This window comes from Cystoisospora suis, assembly GCF_002600585.1.
Source record: "Cystoisospora suis strain Wien I chromosome Unknown contig_4539, whole genome shotgun sequence".
Taxonomy (NCBI): domain Eukaryota; phylum Apicomplexa; class Conoidasida; order Eucoccidiorida; family Sarcocystidae; genus Cystoisospora; species Cystoisospora suis.
The window spans coordinates 1-15949 of NW_027157331.1; the positions used below are offsets into that span (position 1 = coordinate 1).

General features: G+C 47.0%; 1 protein-coding gene across 1 annotated transcript; it reads right to left on the reverse strand.

Moving 5' to 3' along the window:
- Nucleotides 1-1064: 1064 nt before the first annotated feature.
- CSUI_008210 (uncharacterized protein) lies at nt 1065-12025 on the reverse strand. The gene is made up of 2 exons (XM_068068345.1): nt 9292-12025; nt 1065-8554 (listed from the first exon to the last, which is right to left on the reverse strand). The coding sequence occupies exon 2, from the start codon at nt 8410-8412 to the stop codon at nt 2557-2559; it is 5856 nt and encodes a 1951-aa protein (XP_067919679.1). The 5' UTR covers nt 8413-8554; nt 9292-12025; the 3' UTR covers nt 1065-2556.
- Nucleotides 12026-15949: the final 3924 nt, after the last annotated feature.

Genomic DNA, 15949 nt, shown 5'->3' on the forward strand with positions numbered 1-15949 from the left:
GAACCTGCGCAGGCAGAGCCTAATGGATTTCGAGTCCATCTCCTTAACCACTCGGACACACCGCCGAGAAGTCATGCAAAAGCAGGGGACGGCAGGAGGAGAAAGTGAGGGGCAGCAAATGTCAAAATCTCCTTGACTTCTGAGATCCACACATGACTGCACGAATGAGCCCTGCAGTGCTTCAAACGGGACGACGGCGGCAGGATTCGAACCTGCGCAGGCAGAGCCTAATGGATTTCTAGTCCATCTCCTTAACCACTCGGACACACCGCCAAACACTAGTGAATAATTCCCTTGTGGAAATGATCCTGAGTAAAGGAGGTTGATAATTGCATAACAACAGTCTTAACACATCGGAGACGCCGCCGGATGCCGTCCGCAAGCGTGGGTGTCTCTACAGCAATATCTGAAGCTACGACGGGACGGCGGCAGGTGCCCCTGCCCGGGCAGAGCTGAATGGACTCCAAATCCACCTGCTTAACCACTCAGACACGCCGCCTGAACGCAACTGAAGAGCCAGGCCCCCAGCTCGGGTGTCTTCAGCATCAGCATTGAGCGATCCTTTGGAGTGACAAGGCCGGCCTTGCCGAGTCAACAGTTTCTTTACGTGAAACAAATCCTCCCAGGTATCTCGGCATCTTCCTTCATGCTGTCGGGAGTCCGACGGCCGTCTACACATTCACTGTCATGAAGTGTCCTCATTTTTCATCCCGCATTCCACAGGACCAGCTAGCCGAGTCCTCCTTCAAGAGCCGGTCGGTGTCACTGGACCGCGGGTGGCTTTACCACTGCCCTACCCCCAAACAACTTTACTGATGCGACAGAGACAGGCTGCGCCGGTGTCAGAAAGCGGTTCCTGACAGGATCCACGGGGGCGACGGCTGATGACACTAGGGTTTTAGGATACTGTTACTACTACTCCTCTTTTTTCCTCTCTATATAGACGCCGGCTAACAAGGAGGCAAACAGATGCAGAGCAACGCGTGGACCAGGAACTTTGCCGGCTCCTTGATAGACAACGCTTTCGTCTAACTGTTTCTTCCGTGACTGCTCCACCACTCTTGATCATGATGAAGTCAGTTGTACTCCCTCATTATACATTCTTTCCAACATGACAGACAAGTCAGTCCTTTATAAAAGTACAGCACTACGTACCTCTCCACGGTGACACGACCATCTCTCATGCCCCCTATACATCTAGACCAAGGGAAGCCTTTCTTGTAGTGAGAGCATGACCTCAGAAAACAAGGAAGCCAACAAGATCGACAACTCACACAAAGTGAAACACTCGTTTCTCAACTCGAATCCTGCATGGGTCTTGAATGAATGGAAGATCAAGACAGGGATAAGAAAAGGACGCGAGACAAGCAAACAAAAAAGACCAATAGAAGGGACAAGCATCCCTCAGTTCCCTTTCAAAATTTCAAGAATTTAAGACAAGAAAGGTTTGTACTTTTCCTGAAAGACCCGATAAAAATAGTTCTCTTCACTACGTACGTCATACTTTTCCCATCTTTGAGTCTATGACAGGAGATACCTATCTCGATCAATAGACAATTTTTTCTTAGATGAATATGTCTCAAGAGACTCGTAAGATATTTCAGTTCTCGAATCTATCTCCCGCTACCACGAACAATCTACGAAAACACACCCCCCTGCTTCGCCCTCGAAATCTTCACTGACTCAAGTCTGTCTTTTCTTTCTTTCCACACACGACCAAGTTCTCTCATTTTTCATGCTGCTCTTTGGAGATCGGCAGCACTTTCAAGAGAGAGAAAATCAATCAGAGAGCTCCATCCCCTCGTCGGTTCATTCACTTGGATAGCTTCACCTGGCAAGGAGCCTCCCCTCCTACCCTTCTCTCTCTGCTGTTGGAAACTTGGGAGACTTGCACCGATAATAACTCACTTCGATTCATAACAATCGACGTGCCCAGTCCCCCGCATGCCAAAGTGAAGCCTTGTAATATGTTGCTAACAATATCTCGCTATGGTCATCCATCCATCACAAGGCCACAGCGACAGCCAACCTGGCGTGCTTCATGCATGCATATATATATATATATACCTACGTACATGGAACGGACCATCGGAAATACACTTTCGAGCGTCCCCCGCGTCTGCTTGGAACACATGAACGTATAAACAGGTACAGACATCAGAAAGAAGACGAGGAGACCGCGAATGCGTGCACTTTGTCTCACCCGCTTCACCATGTGAGGGGAGGCCTGGGAACCGAGCTCTGTCCAGACTATGGAGAAACAAGGCAAAACACCGTACTCCTCGAATGTAAGACAAGAAGACGGGAGAGGCTTTCCTTCTCGCATAATGTCCTCATCCATTATCAAGTAAAAGTTCTTTCTTCCGATCTTTCACTCTGACGGCGAGTCTATGGACACTCCTGGTTACCGCAGTACCTAGATATACACATGAGATATACATCAACTTCTCTGGCTCCCTCCCCACTCGGTACCTACCTTTTAGTGCCTTCAATTTTGTTTCTCTCTCTGTCTAGCTGCCTATCTATACGTATCTCCGTGTATCTGCAACTTTGTGTCTATGAGTTTGATTCCTCTAGCAGGGCTTTCGCCATATAACACAGAGCTGCAAAGACACCCTTGAAGGTTTTAATTTGAGAGCGTTTTGCGTGTGCTTTCTGCACTGGAGGTAAGGCAGTGCTGTCTCCTTTCGCATGTTTTTCTTGGGCATCTTGTGTCTCCATAATCTCTTCAACATGTTCTTGGTGTGAATGTCGTTGCATGTCTTCTTCGTCTTCCTTCTCTTCACTACAGCGTTTTTCCACGAGCTTCTTATTCTCGTGACCATCGGCATCGGTCTCTTTGCTCCTTCCCACATCAAGCCCACAATCTTCACTCTCACGTCTTAGAGGCTTTCCACCTTCTGGTCTGCGAGGATTCACCTTCTTATTCTTTTCACTCGTCTGACACCCTTCCTTCTCTCTCTCCTTCTGCGCTCCTAATGAGCAGTTCCTCAGAGATGGAGGGACAGGGCCACAGAGGCCACCCGTCAAGTTTTCTTTCCCAGGATCCTCGTCATTCCCCTTCACACTCGTACTATCCTCCTCAACTGACTTCTCCGCCGTCTCCTGCTCCAGAAACTGTCCTTCCATACGACGGGAGGACGTCTCTTCACCAGTAGGAGTGTCCCCCTTACTCCTGGAAAATCTCTTTGTCTCTTCTTCTCCTCCTCCCTCTGGTCTCCCGAGTGGTGAGCTCTTCATCGTCTGTTTTCTCTTGATTTCATTCCTCTCTCTCCTTTCTTCCTCTTCTTCTGCAGGTACACCGCCTAAATGCGAATTCTCTTCAACCTTTCCTGATGAACAAGGAGGTGAAGTTCGATGAGGCAAGACTGTCGGATGAGCTGGCCAGGTTTTAATCACATCGGTTCGGCTAGCTCCTGAACCGTATAACTTCGCTACAACTTCGTGAAGACTCGTCAGCTCTGCAGGATTCATGACCGGGAGAGGGGTAGCTAAACCTGGACATCCAACTTGAGTCTTTCTTTTCTTTTTCTTTTCACACGCAGAAGCACGAAATAATTCACATCCTGACAGTTTACTGTTGGCTACGATGTCTCCTTGGAGCCTGGGTACCTGATGGCTTTTGTTGGGAGCTTCAATCAATCCCTGTCTCTTCTTCACAGTCTTTTCCGTCTCCTTGCGCCCCGTTTCTACCATGCCAGTTGTGTGCTCTTCTCCGCCAGGATGCAGCGAGTTTACATCCTCACGTGCGACCTCGACGCCGCTGGTTTGATTGAAACTAGGTTGGTGTGCCATACTCTCTGGGTGAAACGAACAAACAGTATGACGCGCGCGTACACCCGAATGGGCTGTACATACACCCGAACTGGCTGTACATACACCCGAACTGAGTGAACCCCGACCAAAGTGAGGTGACTGTACACCTGCATTCTTTACCACACCGTGAGTTTCATCGGCCTTTCCCCTCGATTTCTTGGCCCGCTCCACATTTTCGCCTCTTTTTTTCGCGTCTTCCTTTGGCAGCGAATATTGAATGAACGCTGCATACGGAAGCATGCCTTGAAACTTCCCGTTTTTATCATAAACATGATAGGATGGGAGAAGTAGTTGCTCTTTCTCCAGATTGTACAATGCCTGAACCATTAACACTCCAGCAGCACTCCACTGCTCTCGTCGCTGCTGACTCCCCAGTTGTCCGGCATCTTTCTTTTCCCCCTCGGCCTTTACATTTCCCTGCCGTCTTTTCCCCTTCACCCTACCTTTCCCGTTCATGACAAACTCATCTTCTGCCGTAGTTGTTTCAGTTTTTTCACCATCTCTCCTTTTAGAAGGATTACAGCAGCTAGTCGTAACACTCTTCATCTTCTTCTCTTCTTCCTCTTCCTTGTCCTCTTCATGACAGGTTCTTGAGTCTCTTCCTCGAAGAGACTCTTGTACCCATCCCTTGGGTAGGAGAGAACAAGGTACAGGAAGACCCACGGACCAGTAGGAAGAATGTGGGGCTGTCGTCTGAGGAGCCTCTTTCCACGTATTAAGATATCTGTCACGATACCTTGAAAGAGACCACCCGAGTTCTTCGTTCTTTGATGCGAAGAAACCTGAAGGGAAAGTTGTCACTCGCCTGTTTACATTGTAAAGAGAAGAAGATGAAGGTGGTTTCGGGCAAGGCGTGCATGTTTTCTTCTTCGTCTTCTTGCTGTTCGATTCTCTCTTGGACGTTCTTGTAGAAGTATCGTCTGAGACGTTCGTACCGTGATGCGTGCTCGACGATGAACGACAATGAATGGCGGGAAGCGAGGAGGAGGAGAGAGAAGGAGGAGCAGAAAGGTCTGCTTTTTCTTCTCTATTCAATCTCCTCCATTGAAGAGCAACTCCTGAAGATACATGCGATTCTTTCTCTCCTTCAATGGCTTTCTCATGACAACAGCGGGAGGAGGAGCTCTTCATATCATTCTCTTTCTCTGTATGTACTCGTAGCCCACCTGATTTATCTTTTGCTCGTCTTCTTCTCCTTTCACAGGAAATATCTCTTGAACTTCTTCTTGCCATCTCTCTTCTCTTCTTCACTCTCATCAGGCCATCATTCACAAGACGTAATCTCTCCCCCTCTCTCTCTCGTTCTTCCTCTCCCCTTCTTTCTTCTCCTTCGACAACTCCTCTACGGTTCCTATCTTTACTGAATTCTCTCCATTCCTTCTGTCCCCCTCGTTCTATCTCTCCTTTCCGAGACCCACCCGACGATCGCATGAGAAGAACAGGTGGCTTAGGAAAACCTTCTTCTCTACTTCTAGAATCCTTCTCTGTATTGACACCGTGACTAAATCCTAACCTTTTCCGTACTACATAGATCGATTTCCTCCTACCTGAAAAAGAGGGAGAAACAGTCGCTTTCGGATCAAGTGAAAAGGACTTCTTCTCGGGGTGTAACTTCAGTTGAGTTGGCGAAGAAAAAAGACCTGCATGGCGAGGATCGTGTAGATAGAAACGAGGCTGCTGAGGCGTCTCTAAGAGAGAAGGAAAGGTTTCTTCATAGCAACGATTTGTCGTGTCCTTAAAAGTGTTAAGAGGAGATGTCTTGTGTTCCTGAACAGAAAGATTAAAGGCGGAAGGAAGAGGCCGTTGGATCGGAAAGTCAAATTGACGAGGCTTCTCCTTAGGCATACGATCACATAAGGTTTTCCTTCTCTCTTGGGAAGATTGATAGAAAACGCGAGGGAATGAAGTCTGCTGTCTTTCATTCTTCTCAAGGATTCCTAGGAGGAGAGGTACGATCTTACATTTCCCCTGCGGAGAATTGGCAGGAGAATCCCTCCTATGAAGGTTGTCGGAGACATTGCATGGTGTAACCTTATCATGCCTTTTACCTTCTTCTTCTTTTTCTTTTCTTTCCTTGAGAGCTTCCATTCGTTCACCCTTGTGTTCTCCTTCTTCCTCTTTCTCTCCAATTTTCTCTCTCCTGTCTTTTTTATCGTCCTTCTCTCCTTGAGACTGTTGCTCATTATCTCTCACACATGTTTCTTGACCTTCTCTTTCATATTCTTCTTGTTGAAGAAAAAGAAGACAGACTTCTCCTCTCTTCTTTCCTCCTTCTTCGTCACCTCTACACTCCCCTACTTCCAATCTTTGCTTTTCATCTCTTCTTCTTCTTTTGCCCAGAATTATATTATCTTGAAAACGCTTCCTCCTTTCTTCTACAGGAACGCCGCCATCTCTCTTTCCTTCTCCCTCTTTCTCTTCATCTTCCTTATTCTCACCCGCTCCAGGAGAAAAAATCGAAGACGAGGGAGAAGAATAAGAAGAAGTATCGACTGCTTCTTCTTCTTCTTTCTTGTATTGGTCTGTTGAGGTGACAGCTGCTGGTAATAACGCAGAAGAGACCAGGCGAGGAGAAGAAGAAGAAGACAGACAAGCTCGGACACGAGGAAAGACAGAGAGAGCACCGCTAGAGTGTATAAAACAGGAGGGGGAGGACTGAGGAGGAATCGACAGAGCCACCACATGAGAAGAATATTGAGCGAAGGAAAGAGAAGAAAAAGCGGAACGGGAGACTGTTGAAGACGAAGATGAAGAAGGTAGATGACCTTCTGACTTTCCCGCTTGGTACGAAGGGTCTTCTGAGAACGGAAGAGAAGAGAAACTTTTCTTTTCATCGGACTTTTTCTCATTTATCCTCCTCAGTAGAGTCATGTGAAGACTTCTTTGACACTCTTCATGGCGATTCCTATCTATATCGATTGTGCTACTCTTTTTCTCCTTCTCTCTTTCTGTAGGTGTATTACCAGATAAAGCAAGAGGTTTTCTTTCTCTGATTAAATCATTCTTAGTCCTCTTGGACTGAAGTAACTCCCCCACAATGAGAGACTTCTCTTCTTCCTCTTCTTCTTGATTAACGCCTCTTTTCTTCTCATTCGGCAACAACGCGCACCGGCTACTTCTTCTTCTTCTTCGTCTTCTCTCCTGTCGTATACAGATGTGAGATATAGGCTTCGTCATCCTTCTATGTCTACGGCAAGAAGAACAGAAGGCATAAGAAGGAAATATGTTGCCCTCTCCAAATTCACTGAAAAAGGAGTTCTTTTCTTCCTCTCCATTCCCCCGTCGGAAAGACGTCGACGGGCTCTCTGCTATGTCGTTACCTCTTTTGATCTGAGGAGAACAACAACGAGAAGAAGAGGTAGGGAAAGATGGAGAGCAGAAAGCACGACGACAACGAGGAGGAGGAGGAGAAGACGATGAACAGGTGTCTCCTCTCCAACTGTGTCCCTCTTTGTTGATCTTCGGTCTCTTATCTTCTTCCTTTTCTCCTTGACTCGTGTTTCTGTCTTCATGACAGTCCATTACTTCATACGTAGAGTCGGCTTGTTCTTCTTCCTCTACACCGACAGGTTTACCATCCCCTTCTCTCTGTGTATGGAGTGTAACATCCGGAGAAGAAAGAGCGACACTATCGCTTTGGTTTGCTGAAGAAGGGAGAAGAACCTCATCTACACAGGAAGAGAAAGAAGAAGGACAAGGCTGCGATAAAGACGAAGAAGAAGATGAAAAGGATTGAAGAAAACAATTCTCGGGATTCTTGATAAGAAGACGGAGACTCGAGCTTGGGACATCCCGGTTACTACAGGACACCTTATCAGGACTATCTCCTTGTTGATCTTGAGAAGCGGCAGAAAGAGAAGAGAAATACATCCCCCCCCCACATTTCTTTCTTTTCATGCGGCTGACAGGAGAGGTAGAAGAAATGTATGAAGAAGAATGTACAGAAGAGCAGGAGGAAGGAGACTGTTGGATCGAGCTCTTCTTCTGACGAGAAAGAAGACCACCCGAGACGGGAGGTGATGGAGAAGGTGGAGAACAAGGAGACAAAGGAGGAGGGCATGAAAGACTGCGACGCAAACAGAAGAAGAGAGAAGAAGGAGAACAACGGTTTGAATGATGAGGAGACGAAGAAGGAGAAGAAATACAGCATGTCCGTTTTACAAGTTTAGCTTGATATAGATCTCGAGCTTCTCTGTCAATCGATTGAGAGAAAGAATCGATTGAGGCCATGCCTTGCCGTCGTTGATCTTCTTTCCTCTTTTCCATCACGAGTCTTGTCTGTCGAAATTCTCTGAAACAACTCGTAGATTGACTTGTCTCACCCTGCACGCGATCGCGACAAGAATTATTCTTGGCGCGATGATAAGCAGTAGAGAGCCGGGGATGGAGAGGAAGAGATGAGAAAGAAGACAACGACGACGACGGAGAAGAAGAAAGACGGTTTCTCAAGGAAAAAGAAGATGGAAGAGGGACAGAAGAAGAAGAGAAAGAGACGGGAGGAGACTCATCCTGAGAAGAACTAGGTGATGGGTATGAGAAGCTTCTCAGGTATGAAGAAGAAGAAGGAGGAGTAAGAGAAGAGGGATGAAGGCTCATCTTGTCAAGAAGAAGAAGAAGACGAAGTTGATCTCTACCGCGTGTCTTCTCCCTTGCGCTTCACCCGAGGAGGTAGAAGAAGCGAGTCTGAAGCTGAGCTGGAGATGAAAGCGAGGGAGTCGTAGAAGGGAGAATTACAGGACTGAATGAAAGAAGAGCAAAGGCCACATGGAGAGACAACACCCACCGAAACCACAAGAGATGTAGAAAAAGAGGACAGAAGAGAGGGGGAAGAGAAAGAGACAAAACAAATATGAAGGAGAGAGACAGTCGTTTCCATATGAGAAAGGATAAAGAGATGACAAGAAGAGAAACAGCAAGACAAAAATGATCAATGAGAGGCTGGTCTCTTAACCGTAAACTGGTGAGAGCTCCTTCCATTCTATCACTACGCACGATGGAGGCCTCAATAGATTCCATGTGTATATACACCAGCCCATGTATACTGCCTGATACATTCCTAACAGTCGCCTGTCATAGTCAGCAGAAAATCCCTTCATCCCTTCACCTATCCCCCTACCTCTACATCTCATTCTCTACACAATAGTTACATACCTCTCTTCCTATGTGGAAATGTAGAGATGTGTCTAACTAGGAGCACCCGAGTGTATGTATGCAAGTCTGTATAGATGTATATAGATAGATATATGTATATACGGCGAAGTGAGGAGTATGTTGATCCGGCGGAGATAGACGGTGACAAGAGAGAGAGATGGTTTATAGAGAGAGAGGAAGAAGCAGTAGACAGCCGGTATTCTCATTGCAGCTAGAACAAAGAAAGACACACGAGAGGGAAGCCGAGAGAAAGTTCATTCGACCTCTTGTCAAGATGAAAAGACAGACACTATGCATGACAAAAAGAAGAAGTGATAGACATACTCCTTCTGTATAAGCCGATGAGATGTAAGGACAACACGAGGCTCGAGGATCTGAGAAGTAGAGGGTGTGTAGATTCTCTCTGTCTGTGTCTCCTCATCGTGGTCTGCAGGTATCTGACAGGAGTATAAACGTCTATCTCCTAAGACCTTCTTCATCTCTTCTTCTCTCCTCTCTATCACTCAAGCCATTCCATCGCTACTTGTACCTCTCCTCTTCTTTTCTTCTATCTTGATCTTCTGCTATTCTTAGACAAAGACAGCCACCCTGAGGCGGGCACTTCCATGGCATAGAGAAAGCTAACTTTCTCTGGCTGTGGGGTTAGAGAAAGAAGGAGAGATGTCTTCTCTCTTCTCTAGTTTCCTCTCTTTCTTCCTCTTCTTGTGTGAGAAGAGCCGGGGAGAAGGAGACGGTCTTTTCTTGATCAGAAGAAGAATGAGAGAGACTTCTCATGACGAAGAAGATAAAGATGTGGCTAAAGACGGGGAGGGATTCTCTCTCTCTCCCCCTATCACTCTCTCTCTCTCTTCCTATTACACTCTCTCTCTCTCTTTCAGCTCGTTCTCTTTCCCATCTCGTCTCTAGAGACAGCGGGCAGCCCCACGTCATGAGAGGATGATAGATTTACCGGAGAAACAAGACTACCTTTCTAGACCAAAGAAACGTCGCTGCTGCTGGAATGATCGAGATAGATAGATAGATGGATGAGGAGAAGAAGAAGAAAAAAGAGATGAATTGAAGCTAGAGCTCTTCATTACCACCCTAAGAGAAGAAAGGAAGAAAGAGAGAAAGATAACAAGAGGAGTGACAGATGAAGAAGTCCGGATATCAGAATCTCGATAGAATCCTGGAATGAATTTGAAACAAGAGACGAAAAAGATAACGAAGAAAGAAAGAAAGAAAGAAAGGCGGTATGAGATAAGTACTAGAGAGAAGACAACAGGAAAAGATAAGAGAAGAAGAAAGGAGGAAAAAGAAGGGAAAGAAAAGAAACCTTCCTTCTTCGGCTCATACACGATAAGAAGAGAAGAAGGCTGGGGGGTAAAATCTCTTTCTTTCTTTCTTTTGCCTTGGAGATGACAACGATGAAGGAAGGGGAATCTTCTCTCTGAAGCGGGAGAGAGAAAGACTTGAGAAGAAGATCGACGAGAGGATGCAAAGAGTAAGAGCTAAAAGAAGCAGAGGATACGACCACCCCATTCGTTCAATCCTTCCACATTGAAGCTCTCCTTTCCATAGAAGAAATCCTCTTACCTATAGAGCCTTCTCTTTCCATCTTCTTTAGAGAGAGAGAAAGAGAAAGAAAGGCTATGAACTCATGAGGAGAGATGAGACGGAGAGAAAGGCTGAAGGAAATCTCAGTGACAGTGATAGAAGGAAGGGGGGATACGACAAAGAGAGATGATTAAGAGAGAAAGAAAAGAAAAGAGATAGCTAAGTTCTGGCTCTATCCATTCCTGCCCTCGCGTCAACGTGGAAAGAATTGAAGAAGAACGAGAGAAACAAGAAAGGCAAAACAAAGATACTAGGTGTGTAGGAAGGATGGCGAATGATGGGCTGACCATCACTGGCTGTCTACCTGGGCTTGTTAATCTCCTTCTTTCTTTTCTTCTTTCTCTCTCTTCCCCGTCAAAGTGTCTCCGCGAAGACTGTCCCGTTGTCTTGGGTTGGCAAAAGGTCGATTTAGAAGAGATACTTGAAAAGAAGTAAAAGAGAAAGAAAGATCTTCAACAAGAGTGGATGAGAATCGATCTTCAAAAAGAGCGAAGTTCTTGACTTCTTTGACAAGAGTGACAACGCAGAGATCGCAGCGAAAGAAAAGAAGAGAAAAGTGAGCTTTGCAATCCCTCCTTTTCTTCTTCTTGAAAGAGCAAATCTCCTCGACCTTCTCTTTTTCCGCTTTTCATCTACCAAGGGGACAAAACAGAGACAAGAAAGATGAGGATCTGATGAAGGTGTAGAAAAAGAAGACAAAGAAACTACGAAAGTTGAAGTGAGGATGATGAGGAATGGAGAGAGAAAGGAGGGAAAGATCAAAGACAGGAGGAAGAAGAAGTGCGAAAAGACAACCTTTCATGTGCAAAAGGTACCAAAAGGAAGAGAAAGAACGACCTTCTGTCTTGGAGTGAAGACGCGTATTACCTTGGAAGCAATGAGAAAGGGAAGATGCTGGAGGGCCTTGAAATAGTGTAAATCCCCTCCTTCTAAAAAGAGGACCGCCAACAAAGTTTTGAGATAAACAGCAGGAAAAGATACGAGGGCGAGACTGAGAGATTTTGAAGAAAGAGGGGGAAAGGTTCTTTTCTTTTACCAGCCTGTAGCTCTGAGTTGAATGATGATGGTGTGAGAGAATGATAAGACGAGATTTCTTTCCCCGTGAAAAAGTCTGTTGCATCTCTCCTTTTACCAGGCATGAACCTTGGGAGATCGATGATAAGAAAGAAAATAGAAGAGGGAAGGAGAGACGACTAGCCCCCTATCTATTCTCGGGTGAAGGAGCACTGCGAAGAAGGAAAGAAAAGAACGAAAACATAAGAAGACGCTCTCTTCTGAAACTCCATACACAATCGAAGAATAAGAAGAAGACGCTGCTCCCGCTGGGGTTGAAGAAAAGAAAAGAAAGGGAGAACGGAAACAAACTCCGAGAAGGAACTCGAAAAGAGAGAGGAAGACAAAGGAAAGGTGTGAAAACGAACGTGGAGGTGTGCGAGTTGATGAGTTAAGAAATTCATTACAGAAAGAAAGAATATCACAGAGAATGACAAAGGAGGAGGTGGAGGGTAGGAGTAGGAGCATGATGAGGGAAGAAGAAGAGCCTGGGAAGAAGAAGACGACGAAGAGCAGCGCCGCCTGGCGGAGTAAGAGGGTGGTCGCGCTGGCTTGGCGGGTGTTCCGGCGAGAAGACCATCACGATGAAGCAAGTGATCCAGAGTGAGCTGTTAAGATGCTTTGAAAGAACTACTGAGAAGAATGATCTGCAGAACTTCCCAAAAGAGAGAAGAAGTGTGAAAAGAAAGAGAGCCTTTCTAGAAAGGTTTCTTGAAAGATGAAAGCAATAGAGCTGCTATCTTACCGGTAAGCAGATGATCACTCTTGAATCATATACACCCGTCTATGTAGATGAATGTGTATCCATTTTTTTCTGTAATGCTAGTTGGAGGGGAGGGTCTTACTGCCTGGAAGACCTAGATGCAGTGTAGAGGGAGCGAAAGATCTGACTGGCTGGTGTATGTGTCTACCCACCCTTGAACAGGTAGTAAATCCTTGTAGGTAGGAAGCTTTTCATATGGTAGGCAGAGAGTATCGTAGAAGAAGGGAACAATTCAACTTGAAGTTCGGATAGGAGAGAAGTTGGTAGGATATCCAGCACTTCTTCTATCTCATCACGGAGGTTTCTCCTGTCTGTTCCTCCTTATCGAAAGCCTTACATTTAACGGTCACATGCACACCATCGGTAGGTATGTTTCTGCTTCGTATCTCTCCTACCCTCCGTCTTTCCATCGTTTCGCCGCACATGTGTATTCATATATATCTGTAGAGATATATGTGTATTTATATATATATATGCTATTGTTTGTCCGGTTAGACAGACTACTTTGAACGGTTTCTACGGTGGTATATTCTTTATCTTCCCGACTTCGTGTAAGACTTCCGTTACCTAGTGTGTCTGCGACCTCTTTTCTGCTAACTTTCTCTGCGAGTTATCTTGTTTTATCGCTTTCTCTTGCGTACTTCGTGTGTGTATCTATACATGTGGACAGAACATCTATCTGTCTCATAGAAGGGTCATGTATCAAAGTATACAATAGATGAATCTGCGCTGATCCCCTTCGAACTACGAACGAAAGTCGTAATGAGTATAAAGTGTACAGGTGTATTATTCAGGAGAGTAGAAGACTTCCTTCGCTGCACGTATATGGTGTTGGGGAATGACCAGATTACCGGGATCTTACTGTACATACATACATACTTTCGAGTGCTATCGTACCGGATGTAGATACACTATACTGCTACGGCTATGGTACTTGCAGCCGTACGCTATGGTTCAATAGTGTTTCAGCCTGGTATACCACCAGAATTCCCTCTCGCACGCCGTGGGGAAACATAGCATCTTACCGTGTACGAAAAAACTCCGAACTGCCAAGCTAGCTATCTACTTGTAAGGCTCGGGAAGGGGGGGGGGGATGTCCCAGGTTTCATTCCGCACGACCGCTTGGTAACTCAAAAATGCTGGAAGTCGCTCCTCTGTGAGAGTTTTAAACTTTCGGACGCTGCATCATCCCTTTTAGAAACGACTGGAGTACAGGGCGGAAGTCTCAAATCACCTCGCCTTGACTTCCTACGCTCCACGCCCTCAGCGCCTCGTGCACCGAACCGGTGGGTGAAGAGGCCAATCATTTCAGAAGTCTTAGCCTTCTACCTCCAGCGGAGGTGGTGTCTCTCGTACTTAACAACTTGCGACCACTCTGCTAAGAGAAAAGACTGAAGGGCAGAAGTCCTACAAATGTGTCGTCTGTGGATCCTTGCTGGCATTGTAGAGCATCTCCTTGTGAATAGTAGCCGGATATGCTCGTTCAGGCGGAACCCACAAGAACACCACATACAGCGTGTATGTGTACATCTTCACCGTGTTCCATGGTCCCTACTCATATGTCGAATAGATATATCTTTCCATTTTTACGTTACTCAGACGTTATATGCATACATATAGATACCGATACATGGTCACTGCTCCTCAAGCTACTCCAGGATGAAAAAGGCGGATCGATGTGAGCTCCGCAGAAGCGATCAGCACTTCGGCGGAACAGCAGAGATCGGCGGTTATGCGCTGCTTCTGTCCTTCCGTTAGAAGAGGTGGATATGCAAGGAGAGGGCAGAACATCAAGACGTTCGTGCAAACACCCGGCCTACTCTTACCCCGTCACACTCCGTAGTGCGGCTGTTCAAGTTGTAAGGAAAAAAAGCCGGGAAGTCTCTGTCCAAAAGGCAGCAATAGTTTGCTTGTATGGGGGCGGCTCCTTTGTTGAGTCAGACGGGCAGGTTTGGCGTGGTGGCGGAACTTCCCATAGCGGCATGCGTAGCGTCGGAGTCGGTAGTACTTCTCTCAGTGATTTCCATGGTTCTTGGAATACTGAAAGACAGCAACCCCGGTGTCTGGCGTGATATACTTCGAAGAGTTCAGAGGGGTGGGTAAGGGCGTCTGCTCCATACACCTCTGGCTGAGTTACACCACACGCCTAGAGAGGGTCCGCTCTATGGCTCTTTCCTCCAGCTGCATTTGTCTCTCTCTACCTGTCTCGTGGGCCTGCCAGCGCGACACGTTGTGCCACTTCTTTGCCCCTATAGTTACAGCCTTGATGGATTTACTCGCCTTCTGTCCCGCTGCGGTGTAGCGCGGTTTCGCGGCTTCCAGCTTCTCCTGTTTGCCGGCGAGTGAGAATCTTTTGTCTTCGGGGTTTTCTCGGAGGACAGAACGAAATGGCTTGAACCTCCTGAGGAGTTGCCCGCTGAACCGTCGAAGGACGCCTAGCTGTGGAGTTAACCTGACCCGTTGTGGTACAACCCTGATTGTTCGCGGTTAAAACACAAGCTGAGCCGCCCTATGTAACCGTTGTTTAGACTTGCACTCCACCGCCTTCTCCGCACCTGTCAGCTCCACTACAAATAAGTCGCGTGCAACGGCTCTGGTGCGCGGTTATCCGGCTCCCTTCCCAGTGTCCAAGAAGTGCATGAAACACTCTCCCTAGCCTTCTCTAACTAACTCCTTTTGCTATAAGAGTTTGAGGTCCAGCGTGTATTTTTTCCTAGTTTGGGTGCCTGTCTAGCGGTTTCAAAGAAGGTACCTCATAGGGTACCTACGCCTAACGTGGCTGTGCTGTCGGAGCAGGAGGTCTCGCGCGATGTCAAGGGCTACTTGCCGCGCAGAAGTCCTGCCCGGTCTCCCTCTTTTCCATATCCAGACGTGCAGAGGTGCTATCTAGAGTCTTCAGGAGGCCCCAAATACGTTCTCAGCCTGGAGATCTTGAGGGGTTGCGTGCAGTCAGCGAATCTCCCATCCGAATACTAAGTCTTGTGCAAACTGGGCATCCACTCTTATATCCCTGCCTGTCAAGAGAGCAGCAGAACACCCCTGCCAGCCTAGCTCTCACTGCGTCAATTGTTTTCACTTCTTCGGGGAACTCGCTCTACTTCTGGCCAAGCCGCGAAATGGTCTGATGTGACTCTGCGTTGGCTCGGCTGGTTCTGACTACCAGCTCACGCCCCTATAGCCCGCTTGCGGATACCCCCGGTCTGAGTCAAGTAGGAAGACCCTGGCTATCCGACTGGAGTCCGCCGAGGAAGGCAGCCGTTGTCGCGACTTCTGCTATGTCACGCGTAGCCTGGCTTGCATAAAGACATGATGTGTGTAAACCGAGCACCCCCGACTCTGTTTCAGAAGCGTGGATTGTCGCAGAGACTACGGTGTGCAATCTGACAGGTGACCGACGCGAGTTCAGACTTCGCTTGCCCTTGTCTTGCCGTCCCACTCAAGCACCTGCTCTAGTCTCTGTGAGTAGAGGATTTCTCTGGGCAGGCAGGCCCAACCTCTTTCACAAAGGTGACAAGCATGTAAGCGTACTGCGAGACCAGTTTCTCAGGGTGATACCGTTTTCTTCTACCC

Coding starts and splice junctions, on each gene's coding strand:
- CSUI_008210 (XM_068068345.1), bottom strand. CDS start 8,412: ATGAGCCTTCATCCCTCTTCTCTTACTCCTCCTTCTTCTTCTTCATAC.